General features: G+C 46.5%; 1 protein-coding gene across 3 annotated transcripts in view; it reads right to left on the reverse strand.

Annotated features, from left to right (window-relative positions):
* Positions 1-635: 635 nt before the first annotated feature.
* Sun1 (Sad1 and UNC84 domain containing 1) overlaps positions 636-16,613 on the reverse strand; it is a 73,656-nt gene continuing 57,678 nt past the window's right edge. For all 3 annotated transcript variants that reach the window (XM_012950601.2, XM_045142527.1, XM_045142528.1), the window contains 9 exons: positions 14,345-14,431; positions 13,982-14,025; positions 12,801-12,912; positions 11,418-11,672; positions 10,533-10,617; positions 6,789-6,904; positions 4,142-4,309; positions 2,421-2,513; positions 636-2,142 (listed from right to left, as the gene is read on the reverse strand). In XM_012950601.2, the coding sequence (XP_012806055.2) occupies positions 2,029-2,142; positions 2,421-2,513; positions 4,142-4,309; positions 6,789-6,904; positions 10,533-10,617; positions 11,418-11,672; positions 12,801-12,912; positions 13,982-14,025; positions 14,345-14,431 (1,074 nt within the window). In that variant the 3' untranslated portion in view covers positions 636-2,028. The remainder of the gene's footprint in view (positions 2,143-2,420; positions 2,514-4,141; positions 4,310-6,788; positions 6,905-10,532; positions 10,618-11,417; positions 11,673-12,800; positions 12,913-13,981; positions 14,026-14,344; positions 14,432-16,613) is intronic.

Genomic DNA, 16,613 nt, shown 5'->3' on the forward strand with positions numbered 1-16,613 from the left:
AGTAGAGATGTTCCCTAGGAAAGTATGACTGTGATCTCTCTCCAACTGTCCGATCCTTGCCCGTCTGCAACAATGCATGATAACCTACATACAGGTCACTTGAGCACAGCAGAATGATGTTCACAGGACAGACACCTGATGAGTGACAAATGGCAAGGAACACACATGACATGGCATGGTACCAAGAGATGACTAGTCTGGTTAGGATGGAATGGTACAATTTCAGTCATGAATTGTTTCTGGAACTCTCTAATACAGACTCCAAGTGGTATTTCGTTTTACTGTGTTGTGATAGAAGAAATCAAAACAGAAATACACACGAAGTTTCAATCAAGGTGACACATCCACACACTGCAAAACCACAGAGCAGTTCTTTATGACAAATCTCCCAAGTATCTGAAAAGCAAGGTACACCACAGTGTGGTGAGTGTGCAGAGTACAAAGGGCAGTGTGGGGACAGGAGAGGCAACATCCATCATGGCTAACAGGCTGCTCTGTGGAAGATGGAGCCTAAGGCTGTGTGTTTGACTCTGCAGAATGGCTACCACCGACCACACCACAGGACCAAGTCACTGCTCATGGAGGACGAAAGCTAGCAGTCCCTCTCCACCCTCAAGGGCACAGATGAGACAAGCTGAGAAAAGAAATACTTTATTATTCACTTGAAATACCACATGCACTTTTAAAAATTAACTCTATTTAAACATCTCAATAGCATCTTACAACAATCTGGTGGCAGTAGAAGCACTACCAAAGACAAATATTCTGAAAAGCACTTACAAAAATACATTGCACAAACTCCTATCTTGCATCTTTAAGAATAAATATTCAAAATATCTCCACCCAACCCCCCAATTTAGTTTTACATAGGAAATTCCAATATGTGTCACCTGACCTGGCCACACAGCAGTTCCAGTCCCAAAAGAGGGCTGCATTCCTACATGGTCGACAGCACTTGAGGGATGCGCGCAATATGTCCAATACTCCAGAAGCCTAAGCCTGGGTAGGGTGTCCTTGTTTACATTTGTGGTGCGCCATGACTGTCTTAACCAATGAAACTTAACAGTTCTTGAGGTGGAATATTTGAACACTAAGTGCCCAGAATGTATATCAATTATAAAGTCTCCTCAAAAAAGTCTAAGTATTAAATATTAATTATAACCAAACAGACTCACAAGAGTCAGGTGAGAAGGGCCAACAGTGGTATAGAGGTGAACCCAAGAGCCAGTAAAAAGTGCTACTGTGGGAAAGAAGAGTCCTAGACAGTTATTAGTGTCACCCTGGAGGGCAGCATCTTAGTGTTCCCCTTCAGAAAAATCCAGCACAGTTTGAGGGCACCAAAGGGTGATGTCTCTTGGTTCTTATCTGTACTGTGAATCCCACCAGGAACAGCCTGGCAGAGACCCAAGTAAACAGTTTGTGGTATGGCTGGACCTACACTGCCCTTTAAGGTCACTCCAAACTTCCATGAAAGCAAAAGCCCACTCCATGTCCTATAAGGGTACAAGTGAAACAAGTCCCAATGAGTCACAAACTAGGCCCAGGACATACTCAGCCCCTCCCCCACCTGGGACCTGGTATGAGGGAAGGAAAACCTATAAGGATGGGTCAGGCTCTGAAGTTGGGGTGACAGCTGCCCCTGAAAGAAAGGTGTGTGGGTTATCAGATGGCAGACTTCCTCCCTCCTCTACACAGAAGCCAACACAGAGCTCAACCTCCAAGCATCAAGAGCCCAGAAACCAGCCAGACCATGTGCGTCTGTCCTGACATCAGGAAACAGAGCTTCATATTCTGAAGCAATCTCAAATCAAAAGTTGAGTACATTCAATGTCCCCCAGGCTCCACTCCAGAGAGGCACTATGAATACAGTACCTTGACTCCAGAAGACTTAACACAAGTCCCCAGCCACTACACCACCACACATTTATTAAAGGGTGCTGTGTTCCTGTGCTCCGTGTATCCTCTTCCCCCAAGTTCCAGTATTATAGTGTCCTGGTATATACAGACATGTACAAGGCTGGGAGTCCTCTAATGGACGGGCTCTCCATGGACTCTGAACCGGTACAGGCAGGTATACTCGAGGTGGCCCCAGTTAGACAGGATCCGGAGCTCCACTATCTGGAAGGCTCTATCAGGTCCTTCCTGAAGGTGAGGGGAATAACAGTTATTTCTGACTAGTGGTCTGGGCCCCATCCCTTCCCCCAGTGGGATATGTGATAGGAGGCAGCCACATCTCACATAAACCTTACAAAGTACTGAGGGGCAGACATGGCTAGTGACACAGCATAGGTTGACCTATGTGTATGGCTCATAGAGATGCAGAGCCATGTGTGTAAGCCAGGCCCTTGGGCTGATTCTCACACTGCTTTCCAACAGCCTGGCCCCAGTGAGATGTGAGAAGGCAGAAGCTGTATGCTCACCATCAGGTGGAAGACCTGGAGTGACTCCCCTTCTTGGTTGTAGGTGAACTGTCCCAGAAGCTGCCCTTCTTCCTGATACTCATTTTCTAATCCCTGCAAGAATCACACAGTCAGTCACCAGCAGCGGCACCTCTGCTGTGCAGGGAGTGACGGGTGGTGCAGGGGCCTTTCCTGGAGGGCACTTATCATGGGTTTCCCATCACCCACCACCACCCCAGGGGCAGATGTGGCTGCTCTCGTTACAGACACTGAGCAGACTGAGCTCTCAGGACACCCTGACTGAGGACATGAGCATGATAAGGACAGAGGGAAGATGAGTGTGGTGGTGTACACCTTTAATCCCAGTGCTTGGGAGACTGAGGTAGGAGGATCACTATGAGTTTGAGGCCAGCCTGGATTACAAAGTGAGACCCTACCTAAAAACAAACAAACAAACAAAAAAAAAACCAGTAACAAAAATAAGAAAAGGGCTCATGGGCGGGGGAGGAGGAGGGAAAGAGAAAAGAGCAGAGGGCAGATCAAGTACTTGTAGGGAGTGGAGCTTCACTTTGTAAAGGAGGGAAAGTGCTGGCGAAGGGTACTCCGGGGAGTTGAGCAATAGCATGGCAGTCCCTAGTGCTGCTGTGCAGAAGTACCTGACATGGGGCTTGGGGACACTGCTCAGTAGTTAAAGCTTGCTTGCAAACCCTACCAGCCTGGTTCACTTCCTCAGTACCCGGATGCACAAATGGCACAGACATCTGGGTTTCATGTGCGAGCCAGGTGCACCCATATGTATATGCACTCTCTATCAAGTAAATACAATTTTATAAAAGCACTTAAAATGGGTTCTGTCAGATACATCCTATCACAGTAACAACAGGAAATTTCTAATTCATAAGGGAAAAGACAACTAAATACAGAATGGAGGGTGACAATGGGAATCTGACAGTGCCACGTGACAAAAAAGGTAGCAAGTTCCAGAAAGAGTTACAAGGAATAAATGTACTTCTATGTGGCTAACGGAGATGGAGCAGTAGGTGGTCTCATGACTTGATGGTCTTAATTGTGCCCTCTGGAACCTACACAGCAACAAGATATCTAAAAAAATTAAGGGCTGGAGCTGGGCGTGGTGGCACATGCCTTTAATCCCAGCACTCGAGAGGCAGAGGTAGGAGAATTTCCATGAGTTTGAGGCCTCCCTGAGACTACATAGTTAATTCCAGGACAGCCTGAGCTAGAGTGAAACCCTACCTTGAAAAACAAAAACAGACAAACAAAATATTAAGGGCTGGGAGCAGGGCTCAGGAGAGGGCTTGCTGGTACCTGCCAGTAAGGGGACAGGGATGAGACTGTGTAAAAGCACTTGCTAGCAAACACAAAGCAGGCCCTGGGTTCCATCCCCAGCACTGCAAAAATAAATAAAAATACCCACAAGTTGCTTAGCTTTTATCATCTGGTGGTGTTAACAGCACAGTGGTCAGAGCATCTTTCACAGGTGGATAGACAAAGGTAATGAATGAAGTTCTGTCAGTCACATCTAATTTTGGCAACAGGGTATATGGACTGGACATTGACTGCTATGCTACCTATATGTGGCCCTCACCGGCCCTTGGATTGGTGAGAGCAGAAGAACAGGGCACAGAGCTGCCCAGAGGATACACTAATTAGATGCCTCTGCATCAGCTGTCTTTAGGAGGAGGAAGCAGCAGTTTCCAGGGTGTCACACTCAACACACTCACATAGACTGCAAAGTCCCTGGGAGCACTCGAAATGCTGCCAGTGGGTGACAGTGCCTTTGGAACATGCTCCATGGTGACTGCGGTTGGGTGGATCATCATGGACAGCCGAACCACCAGGTACCCTTGGGAGCCTTTGAATGCCCAGCAGTTTCCTGGGTAGATGTCGGGCTAGGAAAAGACAGAACAGCAAAATTCAAGGTCAGACAAAACCCTCTAAAGACAGAACCATGTGGAAATGAAACAATTTTGGGGGCTATAGAGATGGCTCAGCGTAAGCACTTTCTTACAAAGCCTAAGGACCCCAGGTTCAATTCCCTGGTACTCATATAAAGCCAGATATACAAAGTGGCGCATACGTCTGGAGTTCAATTGCAGTGGCTAGAGGCCCTGGTGCACCAATTCTCTCTCTATACACCTGCCCTCTCTCTCCAATAAGTAAGTAAAAAAACTAATCAATTTTAAAAAATAAACACAGGGCTGGAGAGATGGCTTAGCAGTTAAGGCATTTGCCTGCAAAGCCAAAGAACCCAGGTTTGATTCCCCAGAACCCACACAAGCCAGGTGCACAAGTGGCATGTATTAGGAATTCGTCTGCAGCGGCTAGAGGCCCTGGTGTGCCCATTCTGTCTCTTCTCTCTACTTGCAAATAAATAAATAATAAAAATAGGGCTGGAGAGATGTCTTAGCAGTTAAGGTGCTTGCCTGCAAGCCAAAGGACCCAAGTTCAATTCCCCAGGACCTATGTAAGCTAGATGCACAAGGGGGCCCATGCATCTGGAGTTGATTTGCAGTGGCTGGAGGCCCTGGCATGCCCATTTTCTCTCTCTCTCTCTTTGCCTGCCTATTTCTCTCCCTCTCTTTCTCTCTCAATAAACAAATAAAATAAATTTAAAAATAAAAATAAACATATTTTTAAACTAGTAAAATCTGTAAAGGGCCAAAAAGATGGAAAAAGCTATGCTGCATACAGACAGCCCTATGAGAGAAGTCATCAATGGTGATAAACAACAGTGGACATTGCAAGCCTTAATATTTTCCAGGCCAGAAGATGGCTTAGCTGTTAGGCACTTGCCTGTGAAGCATAAGGACCCTGGTTCGAGGCTTGATTCCCCAGGACCCATATAAGCCAGATGCACAAGGGGGTGCAAGCACCTGGAGTTTTGTTTGCAGTGGCTGGAGGCCCTGGTGCGCCCATTCTCTTTTTCTCTCTCTGTTTATCACTTTTAAATAATAAATAAATAAACAAAAATTTAAAAAGATTGACCAGGCCAAATGTGTCAACTGGTACAATAGTGGCATGTCTGTTATGGGAGAAAACAACCATCTCTAATTGGACTGAAGCTCACCCCATGTGAGGGAACACATGCCTGGTACTGAACACCTAGTCAGAAGCCTATGGCACTTGCCTGTAAAGCCAGGGAACCCAGGTTAGATTTGCCAGTGCCTGTATAAAACCTGATGGCATGAGGTGGTTCATGCATCTAGAGTTTGTTTCAGCAACTAAAAGAGATCCTAGCATGCTTGTTTTATCCGCCTCTTTCTCTCAAATAAATAAATAAAATATTTTAAAAATTGGTACAATGTTCTTTTCTTAAAGCATATTTCATTACAAAATATTTCTTCTTTAATTTTATTTTAAGAATTTTCCATTTAATACTTTTGTACTACAAAAGACTGTGGGCAGCAAGATAGGTGGATTTCTGAGATTAGGAGCTCAATATTATTTTCAACAATATGGGGAGGCTGAATCCAGCCCAGCTATAGAAGCCTACTTGCAAGCAAGAGGGAGGTTCTAGTACCTGGCCTCCAGCTCCAAATCTACTGACAATGTACTACTGTACATTCTCAGAAACTGAGCCTGTGAAACAGGTGACAGAGCCATCTTGTGGGGCTTCACAGGAACAGAAATATTAGAATTGCTTCAAAAACATGTCATGTTGGATGGAGAGATGGCTCAGTGGTCAGAGGCACATGCTTATAAAGCTTGCTTGCCCAGGTTCAATTCCCTAGTATGGACACAAAGCCAGATGCACAAAGTGGTACATGTTCCTGGAGTTTAATTGCAGTGTCAAGAGGTCCTGGTATATCCATTCTCTCTTTCTCATAAATAAAAATGTTTTAAGAGAAAAACATCATGAACACAATAGGCAGTCTTAGCACTAAGAAAAGTGAACATCAAGGATTTAAATTCTTCAAACTGACATGCCCTTGTACAACCAACAGTGTGAGCCTGAGCCCCGGGAAAGCAGCAGCACATGTGAGGCAGCTGCCACAGGCCCAGCATAGGCAGAGGCTCCCCATTCAGCCAGGGCTCACAACAGCACGAGAAGAGTGACTGGCCCCAACCCCCAGAGGTGCGCAGCGCCAGCTCTCCGCTACACAACCCCAGGGCAGGATTAGCAGCCATAGGGCAGCGCTAGTAGCCCACAGGATGCTGGGCCACAGACAGCTCGAGAAGCCCCATGCCATGTGTGCTACATTCCTCATGTGAGGGTCCGGCCTGGCAGTGCATGTCCAATAGCAGAGGTCACCCTGGGAGCACAGCAGGCATCTGCTCATATGTACCCTCCCAACTAGGGATCCTGTGCATTCTGCATACTTGTTCTACCTATACGACCCCAGATCCTGCAGAGGACAGACCGCTCACCTGGATCACGACCCGGGGTGACTGCGAGAAGTACCACAAAGGGATCCCAAACAGGCTCAGAAGTGCGGTCTTGGTCTCGTATGTCTCGGAACAGCGTGTGCTCAGGATGCTCCCACCTGAAACACAGGAATATGCATCTCTGCACCTGACAACATACCAAAAGCGAGGCACAGCCTACCTGAAAGGCAAACTCTGCACCTTACATGGCTCTGGTCTCCACCTGCACAGAGAACCTGGGATTTTAACCACAGAGCCATCTCTTCAACCAAAAACCTGTAACTCTAAGATCAATCCTATCCTTCTGTTTGTGAGCTGGGTTTAGTTTAAACATGAAAACACAAAATGCTGGGCATGGTTGCGCACACCTTTAATCCCAGCACTTGAGAGGCAGAGGCAGGAGGATCGTTATGAGTTCAAGGCCACCCTGAGACTAGTAGTGAATTCCAGGTCAACCTAGACTAGAGTGAGACTCTACCTTGGGAAAAAAAAAAAAAAGTTGTTGCTGGGTATGGTGATGCACACCTTTAATCCCAGCATTTGGGAGGCAGAGGTAGGAGGATCACCATGAGTTTGAGGCCACCTTGAGACTACATAGTGAATTCCAGGTCAGCCTGAGCTAGAGCGAGACTCTACCTAGAAAAATAAAATAATAAAATTTATAAGTTATACCTGTGCTATGATGTGGTGATGTGTGCCCTGTGCAGGAGCTAAGCGTATCTTGAGCACTCATCACCCACAGCGCAAGCACCCACAATTCTCTGTTCTACCAGCCTGAACCTCATAGCACCCAACGACCATCTGAGCCACCTACCGCACATGATGCATAACTGCTTTATTTTTTCCTCCTAATATATTTTGTACTTTTTATTTGTGAATTTGTATGCATGCATGTGTGTATGCTTGTATGAGCACTCCAAGGCTTCTTGCTGCCAGAAACACACCAAATCCTTGCACCGCTTTTTTGCAGCTGACTTACGTGGGCTGCTTGGGAACTGAACACAGGCCAGAAAGGCTCTGCAAGGAAGTGCCTTTAACAACACACAGCTTATTATCAGTCTATGACTTGGATCCCAACGACCAGACTTTTTTGTTGTTATTGTTTTATTATAGGGTCTCACTCTAGCCCAGGCTAAGCTGGAACTTACCCTTAAACTCTCAGCAATCTTCCTAACTCTGCCTCCTGAATGTTGGGATTAAAGGTGTGTGCCACCTTTTAATAAATTCATCTTCCTGTTTCAAAACTCAGTAGTCAGGGCCAGTGGCTCTAAATGAGCTTTTGCATCATATTTTCCTAAAGAATCAGGAGTTGTGCTGGGCATAGTGGCAATGCCTTTAATCCTAGCATCCTGAGTAACTGCTGAAGTGAAGGCTCCTGCCTAGAAACAAGAGCATTCTGGAGTCAAGGCGACAGCTGCACTGTGATGCTGCACTACTGGGCTCACAACTCAAGATGAAGGTGTTTGTGAACTTTATCTCAGTGACTGACAAGTAGAGTCCTATCCACCCCTCGCTGGGAACATGCAGCCAGGACATCGCTGCCACCAACCATAATGAATAGAACTGAGAGGTTACGCAGAACCAGTATTCCAGCAATGGTCCCTGTATGTAGCTGCAGTCACAGCACTCAATACGTCTAATATGGTCAGGCACACCTTCCAGTGTTTCCTCCAACATGGGGGAGAGAGAGGAGCACTTTATATTGAGATAGGAAGACAAGATGTCACTGATGGAGACCCGAGTTTCTTAACCTCTTCAACATTCCATTTTATTTTTATTTTCTTGTTGACCACTTCATATACTTTCTCTTTTCTCCTTCTCACTCCTACACCACCTCTTCTAACAATCAGTTCTCTTCCTAATTTCATGCCTTTATTGGTATGTGACTGGCTTTTGCCTGCAAAGTCAAAGGACCCAGGTTCGATTTCCCGGGACCCACATAAGCCAGATGCACGAGGTGGTGCATGCATCTGGAGTTCATTTACAGTGACTGAAGGCACTGGTGCAGCCATTCTATCTGCCTCTTTCTCCCACACCCCCACCTCAAATAAATTAAATAAAGTGATTTTTTAAAAAAGTCTCCTGAACACAGGAGCAAGACCTGCTGGGAAAAGCTGCCAATGCAACCTCATGGGGCTACCTAAGGGATCTGAATTGGTGACATACAAACCTGTAACGAGCAACATAGCCCTGAGAGCAAATGACAACTGCTGGCCCAAGCAGCATGGTTAAAATGTCACTTGAGGCCGGGTGTAATGGTGTACACCTTTAGTCCCAGCACTTGGGAGCCAGAGGTAGGAGGATCACCTTGGGTTTGAGGCCACCTTCAGACTACATAGAAAATTCCAGGTCAGCATGGACTACAGTGAAACCATACCTCAAAAAAAAAAAAAAAAAAAAAGTCACTTGATGCCTCTGTACTGAAAATAATCTAGGTTACTGAATTTCAAAATATGCAACTAAATTCAATATCCTTAATATCTATTTTGTCTTTGCCAACTCCACCCAGTATGTCTAAGAACCCAGCTGCTGCCATGCTAAACTTTTCACTAACCATGTTGAGACCCCAAGCAATGGATGGAGGAAGCAATGGGGACCAGCTGGTCCAGCAGTGACAGGAACCAAACTTATTATCACCCAATTCACCAGGCTCCTAAAGCTACTGCATCAATCCAACAGACTGGTTTTAAAACCAGTACTCCCTGGCAGCTGACTAGATTAAGACATATTGAGCCGGGCGTGGTGGCACATGCCTTTAATCCCAGCACTCGGGAGGCAGAGGTAGGAGGGAGGCAGAGATAGGAGGATCGTGAGTTCAAGACCACCCTGAGACTACATAGTGAATTCCAGGTCAGCCTGAGCTACAGTGAGACCCTAGCTTGAAAAACAAAACAAAACAAAACAAAAAAGTCATATGGAGTGTGTTTTATGAGCACTGTTACTACAACCATATGTAGGAACCATTGCTGTTTGGAACACACTTCTGTATGACCTTTTACTTCTATTTCTTTCCTTTTTTGGTTTTCCGAGGTAGGGTCTCACTCTAGCCCAGGCTGACCTGGAATTCAGTATGTAGTCTCAGGGTCTCGAACTCACGGCGATCCTCCAACCTCTGCCTCCCTAGTGCTGGGATTAAAGGAGTGTGCCACCATGCCTGACTAGTTCTTACTATTTCAATATGGTTGGTGGGGGTGATGTCCTGCCAGCATGTTCCCACGGAGGGGTGAATGGGACTTCTATCAATCACTGAGATTCATAAAATGTTCCTCTTCTAAGAGATGATGGCACCCCACCAGTCGGCCCTGTGATTCCTAAATAGCAAAAGGTCACAAAACCATTTCCACACAGGTTCTGGTGCCAAAGCCATCTCTGAACTGCCTTCATGTCTTCATGGTGTCTGAATTCCCACATCTTTGCAGAGGGCTGTGTGCCTGACCCACAGCTGGTATGAGAGCCTTTCATTTGTGATAGATCAATCACACTTTGGAGAACCAAAGTAACACCCGTGCTGCTGTGCACCAGCCTCAGGGACCAGCTCTCAGTCACGGCACATGGGACCAGCCTGGGTGTGCCTGCTACTATGTTGGCCCAGCTGTCACTCTCCTCAGCAGACAACTGCCTGGGAGGGAAGAGCACTGGGCACTCATCCAGAATAATGCTCTGTTCCCAGAATAATATCCCAGTGTTCCCTAGGATAGTTTGAGTCCCCAGCCTTGCCTCAGGGGACTCAAACATTTAGCTACTCACCACCAGATTCTAGAGCGAAGTCCACCATCCCAGTCTTGTCTTGAGAATACAGCTTCAGAGCATTGTTCACGATGACATGCACTTGCTGGATGGGCAATGGGGGGACCAGGAGAGGAGACTGACATTAGTTGACATGAGTAAAGGCCAGGGACTTTTTAGAAAAAAATTTTTATAATATATTTTATTTATTTATTTGACAGAGAGAAAGAGGTAAATAGGGAGAGAGGAAGAGAGAGAGGGAGAAGGAAAGAGAGAATGGGTGCACCAGGGCCTCCAGCCACCGCAAACAAAACTCCACATGCATGTGCCCCCCTCATGCATCTGGCTAACATGGGTTCTGGAAAATCAAACTGGGATCCTTTGGCTCTGCAGGCAAATGCCTTAACCACTAAGCAATTTCTCCAGCCCAAGGCCAGGGACTTTTTACACCTGAAGTGACAGGCGTGTAATGCTTTAGCCACTGTGCCCTTCAGTCCTGCCCCAGAAGGTCACCACCAATGGGTGGAAAGGAGCCAGACCTCGTTCATCACTAGAGCTTGACAGGACATGGCAGGTCCCTGAGCCAGAATACCGAGCACTACCACCGTGAGTGAAACAGCCTAGATGCAGGGCTGGAACGCAGCAAACAGGGGAAGCTGCATTCACACAACTATACCTACCACAGTATATATACAATACTTGGGACAAAAAGATCCATCAAGTACAAAGCACCCCAAGGTGTACAGCCAAATGACGAGGACAAGGGTGGCTGCCTTCACTCTGTGGCATGACCCTCAGCATGCTATGGGCATTATTCCAGCCTGGCCATGGTACTGGGAACTGTTTTCAGGACAATGTCAGGGACTGCTAGCTTGATGCCAAGTAACCGAATCTATGCCTACTCACTGCTTCTGTGATTCCTGAAATCCCTGCCTCGTTCACAGCAGACACAATAGCTTCAGAAGTTGGAGCCTGTCCTGTCACTGTGATGTGGTGGGTGATGTTCTTCAGCACCTTCAGCTCCAGGTCACCCAACAATACTTGCAGCTCATCTCTGCTCACGAATCGAGAAGAAAAGTTCTGTAGCAATGACTCAAGGAAGCCACTGTACTGGTCCTCAGAGAACATGAGCCTCACAGTCTCTCTGATGTGGGCATCTCCCTGGAGAAAGCACGATGAACAGCAGGTAAGTGGGCTGCCACAGCCAAATCATTCCAGCACTTGGCCTCAGAAACCTCAGAGGTTGTTTCTGTCACACAGCCCCACAGGTGAAGTATGGGCAGAGGGAAAGACAGTTTCCCACTTCCTCAATACACCTTACAATTATACTCAGGATATAAGCTGATAATGCTAACTCTATCAACACGAATACGCAAGTGATCATAAGCAAACTTGTCTTACTTCCAAAGAGCCCAGTGTGGGGCAAAACATGAGAAAGTCAATTTAACCACAATGCCAGTGGAACTCCTCAACCTTGAACCTGTTCTCCATCCTCACAAATGGCCTCACCATGCGCTACTTGCTCTTTTGATCTCCCAGAACTAAGTGATTCTCTGTAGGACAACCCACAAATGTGCAGCTGCCATTTCCGAGGGTTTGTGTTTATAAATGGACACTAGCAAAGGCTGCAGGCCTGTCTGCCTACTGTCCTGGCATCATTCTTGCTTTGTGTGGACAAGGGCACCTATGCTAACAAGGGAACCTGTTATGTCACAGCTCCTTGTCCACAGCCTAGCTGTTTCCAAGTATCTTTTCCTACCTGTTCCAGGGACTGGAACAAGTTTCCCAGGTCTGGCACAAGCTAACTCTCTAATCTACAGACTAATTGGCTTGTGCTTTTGCTAACAAGATGCCTGTTTCTATTCTCAGGAGGTGAGTGGTAGGCTGAGCAACATCATGTGGTATGATAGGACATGGATTCACAAGCAACAGGACACACAGCGGGTCCTCTAGGTAAGACACAGACTCTTATCTCCAATATGCATCAGGAGGAGGAACAGGGGTGTATCTAGGTGGTGGTGTATTACCCTGTGGGACAGGGAAATTCAGGAGCAATGAATGTGTTGTCTGGAAATGTAGAATCTTCAAGTATACATTGAGGGTGCAGTTCAGTGGTAGCCTGAGACTCTGGGTTCACCCTCAGCACCACAGAAACAGACCCGACACAGTTTTTAAAGAAGTTTTTAGTCAACCACAGTGAAACAGCTTGGCACCTCCAAGCAGGGCTTCTTTTCTCACACTGTAGATTAAAAAGCAAAGAGCAGGGGTGGCCTGCATCAATGCCTCTACCTGCACGCAGCCAGCTCTCAGCTGCTGCCACTCCAACAGCTGTGACTTTAGCAGGCCCAGCTCCAGCTCCAGGCGTTGCACACGGTCCAGGAGGGGTTGATCCTCTGCCCAGCTGCCCAGTGATTGGGGAAGAAGAAAGGAGTTAGCACACAGGTGCATACAGAAGAACCATTCCAGCCCTGGACAAGGTAGCCTATCTGCTTCCTCAAAATTGTGACTAAGCCAGGCGTGGTGGTACATGCCTTTAATTCCAGCACTTGGGAGGCACAGGTAGGAGAATCGCTGTGAGTTTGAGGCCACCATGAAACTCCATAGTGAACTCCAGGTCAGCCTGGGCTAGAGTGAGACCCTACCTCGAAAAGCAAAATAAATAAATAAATAAATAAACAATTGTGACAAAGACCTCAGAAACAGACCAGTATTTATCCACAGTCATAAACTGGACCTGCATTTCCATGCTCATGGGATGGACAGTGGTTGGAGTAAGTTCACCTCATAACTTAAGAGAGGAGCTGTGAGTATAAACCCTAGTATAGAACGGCTGAGATGGAGCCACCACCGCTGTCTCCAACAGTTCTGGGATCTATACCTTCACATGCCAAGTCAGAGCTCACTGAAGCTATGCGGGAAAGGAAGAGCATTCCACACTAGCACTGCCCCACAGGGTACACAGGCACTAGGGCATGGCTCAGAGGATATCAAGTGTCCCTCAGTCAGGAAGAGCTGCTATACTGCCATGTCCAGCTACAGCAGCTACGGAGGCTGGCACAGGCAGACTTAGGTGACAGGATTGGGGTGCTCAAGGAAGATGCAGGGCTGGGGACATCGAGGAAGAAAGTAACCTGAAGGTGGGGACAAGCACACTGCTTAGGGACCAGGTATAAGTACTGAGAGCAGGGATCAACACTTCTGAGTGCAGAAAAGCTGGCAGCTACAGAAATCCCTGATTATGGCACCCACACAGGCCAGGAACAGGGAGAACTCCTGAGGGCCAGCTCCCCAGGACCAAGTACAAGCACATCCATGTTGCCTAGGAAGAAGCCTTCTGTCCCTTGCAAGACCCCAAAGGGACACCAAGAAAGACATCCAAAGGCCAGGGGCTCTAGGTGATACAGGGCACCATCCTCCATGAGAACAGAGTACCACAGAAGATAAACACAGGGCTCTTGAGGCCAACCTACCTGTTGGCTCTGAGCTTGGTCTCCTCCAGCTCCTTCTGGATGGCCTAGGGAGGGAGAGACTGTCTATTTAAATAGTTATTACCAGCTACATAAAATCATGCCTGATATTGTGAGGTATTGTCCTCTCTACAGGAACCAAATGGTACATTCATGACTCCACAGCTATTATGGATACCGCCACTCCGGATCTCCTCAACCTTGAACCTGCTCTCTATCCTCATGAAGCTTTCCCTGGAGACTGTAAGACAAAATAAAACCTTTCTTCCTACCATCTGGTCAGGTGCTTTGTCCCAGCAACAAGAAGGTAACTACAACACAATCTGTTTTGCTGGGGGCTTCAATTACAAGGTCAAGAATAAATACCTCAGATTTTTCTGTCAGCTTTCTAAGAATATCTTCCACATTTGAGAGACGTACTTCATGGTCATGGTGGAAAGTCATAAAGTCAGTCTAAGAAGGAAAGAAAGAGAATACATAGTTGATAAAGTTCAGCAACACACCAAGCGATCAGGGTGGGCCACATCCTTCCTATGGAGCACTGGAGCTACTGACACAGTACAGTCACAGGACAGAGTCCTTAGAGGGGCCATAAGCATGTTCCCATCTAGTTCTAGCTACGGAGGTCTCCAATCCAAGTGGAACAGCACATGGCTTTTCTATGACATTCTACACAGGAAGTAAACCAATTTACACTCAGGCCAAGACCAACTAAGTACCATGATCTTCACTGCTGTAAAGTAGAACCACCTTGTACGCAGACTGGTGACACATGAAACATGTGACATCCACATAATGAGCTCACTAGAATCAACTTCAGGTAGCTTGTTCAGAAGGTGACTAAGGCTGTCACCACAGTACTCAAGAAGCTAAAACAGGGGCTTGCTCCGCCAGCAAGGACTTGTGCAAGTCTTAAGAAAATGAATGTGATTTCAAATTACCAGGCATATTCTCTGAAAAGTTCTAAAAACAGCCTCGTGAGTGCCTCCAACCACACTCCTAGATAATACTGCTTGAGACCCACACAGTCTAGTAAGTGTTAACATCAAACAACTGTCCTGCCTATAAGGATGGAGCACAAAGAGATATGGCTGGATTTTTCACTCATATCCTTTTCTGAGCTGGGCCAATGTCAGTCCATTCCATCTTGACCTTGTCTGCTGGCAGCAAATAACTCTTTCCTATCTATGCAGAAATGAAAAATGTCCAACAGGAACAGAACAGTGACTATGTGAACGGGGTCTCAAATGACATACAACCAACTGTATGGTTAAGAAATTGAGCTGGGTGTGGTGGCACACACCTTTAATCCCATTTCTTGGGAGGCAGAGGTAGGAGGATCACCATGAGTTCAAGGCTACTCTGAGACTACAAAATAATTTTCAGGTCAGCCTGGGTTAGAGCAAGACCCTACCTCGAAAAACCAAATTAAAAAAAAAAGAAAAAGAAAAAAAGAAAAAGAAATTCAACCCAGGGCTGGGGAGATAGCTCAGTAGACCCACATAAGCCAAATGCACATGGGGGCACATGCATCTGGAGCTCGTTTGTAGTGGCTAGAAGCCCTGACTTGCCCATTCTCTCCCTCTCTCTCTTTCAAACAAATAAAATATATTAGCTGGGCGTGGAGGCACACACCTTTAACCCCAGCACTTGGGAGGCAGAAGTAGGAGGATTGCTATAAGTTTGTGGCCACTGTGAGACTACATAGTGAATTCCAGGTCAGCCTAAGCTACAGTGAGACCCTACCTCGAAAAACAAAACAAAACAAAACAAAACGGGACAGGATGGGATGGGATGGGATGGGATGGGACGGAAAGGAAAGGAGGGGAGAGGAGAGGAAAGGCAGACAGACAGACCAGTATAATTGGAGGAAAAATGATGCTATCCAAATAGAAGAGAGACTGATGGATGGAGAGGGAGAGGAGGATATGATGGAGAGTGAAGTTGTGAAGGGGAAAGTGAGGGTGGAGGGAATTATCATGGTTTATTGACTATAATTTTGGAAGTTGTCAATAATAAAAACTTGAAATTTTGTAGGAATATGGATGGATCTGGAAAGGATTATACTAAATGAGGTAACCCAGGGCAAGAAAGCCAAATGCCACATGTTCTCTCTCATATGTGGATTCTAGCTACAAATGTATAGACTTGTGTGTGAGCTGGAACCAAAAATCAGTAGCAGAGGCCCATAAGCTAGAAAAAGGTTATAACGGAGGGAGGAGAGGAAAGGACTTAAGGGAGTGGTATTATATATATGTAAGTAGATTGCAGGGAGTGGAATGACCTAAGCAAGGCCAGGAGAAGAGAAGAGTGTATAAAAGAAGGATGGGGGGAGTTTCAATCAAAATTCAAGATATTCAGAATAAGACATATAAAAACATTTTTTTTTTTTTTTGGAATAATGGCACATACAGAAGCCATAGATTGTTACTAGAAAATTTCCACTGCCAGGGATGGGACACCTTCCAGTGAGTTATTGGCCAGGGAGGTCCCTGTTGCCTCTAAAACATTACAGGCCAAGGCCCTTGGATTCCCTTGAGAAACAGATGGTAAGACCCTATCGCTGAAGACTTTACATGCCTGAGCGGCAAAGTCACTGAGAAATCAAGCTGGGCTGAGCTGAAAACCTCCTCCC

Source organism: Jaculus jaculus, chromosome 2 (genome assembly GCF_020740685.1).
Source record: "Jaculus jaculus isolate mJacJac1 chromosome 2, mJacJac1.mat.Y.cur, whole genome shotgun sequence".
In the NCBI taxonomy this organism is placed as follows: Eukaryota; Metazoa; Chordata; class Mammalia; order Rodentia; family Dipodidae; genus Jaculus; species Jaculus jaculus.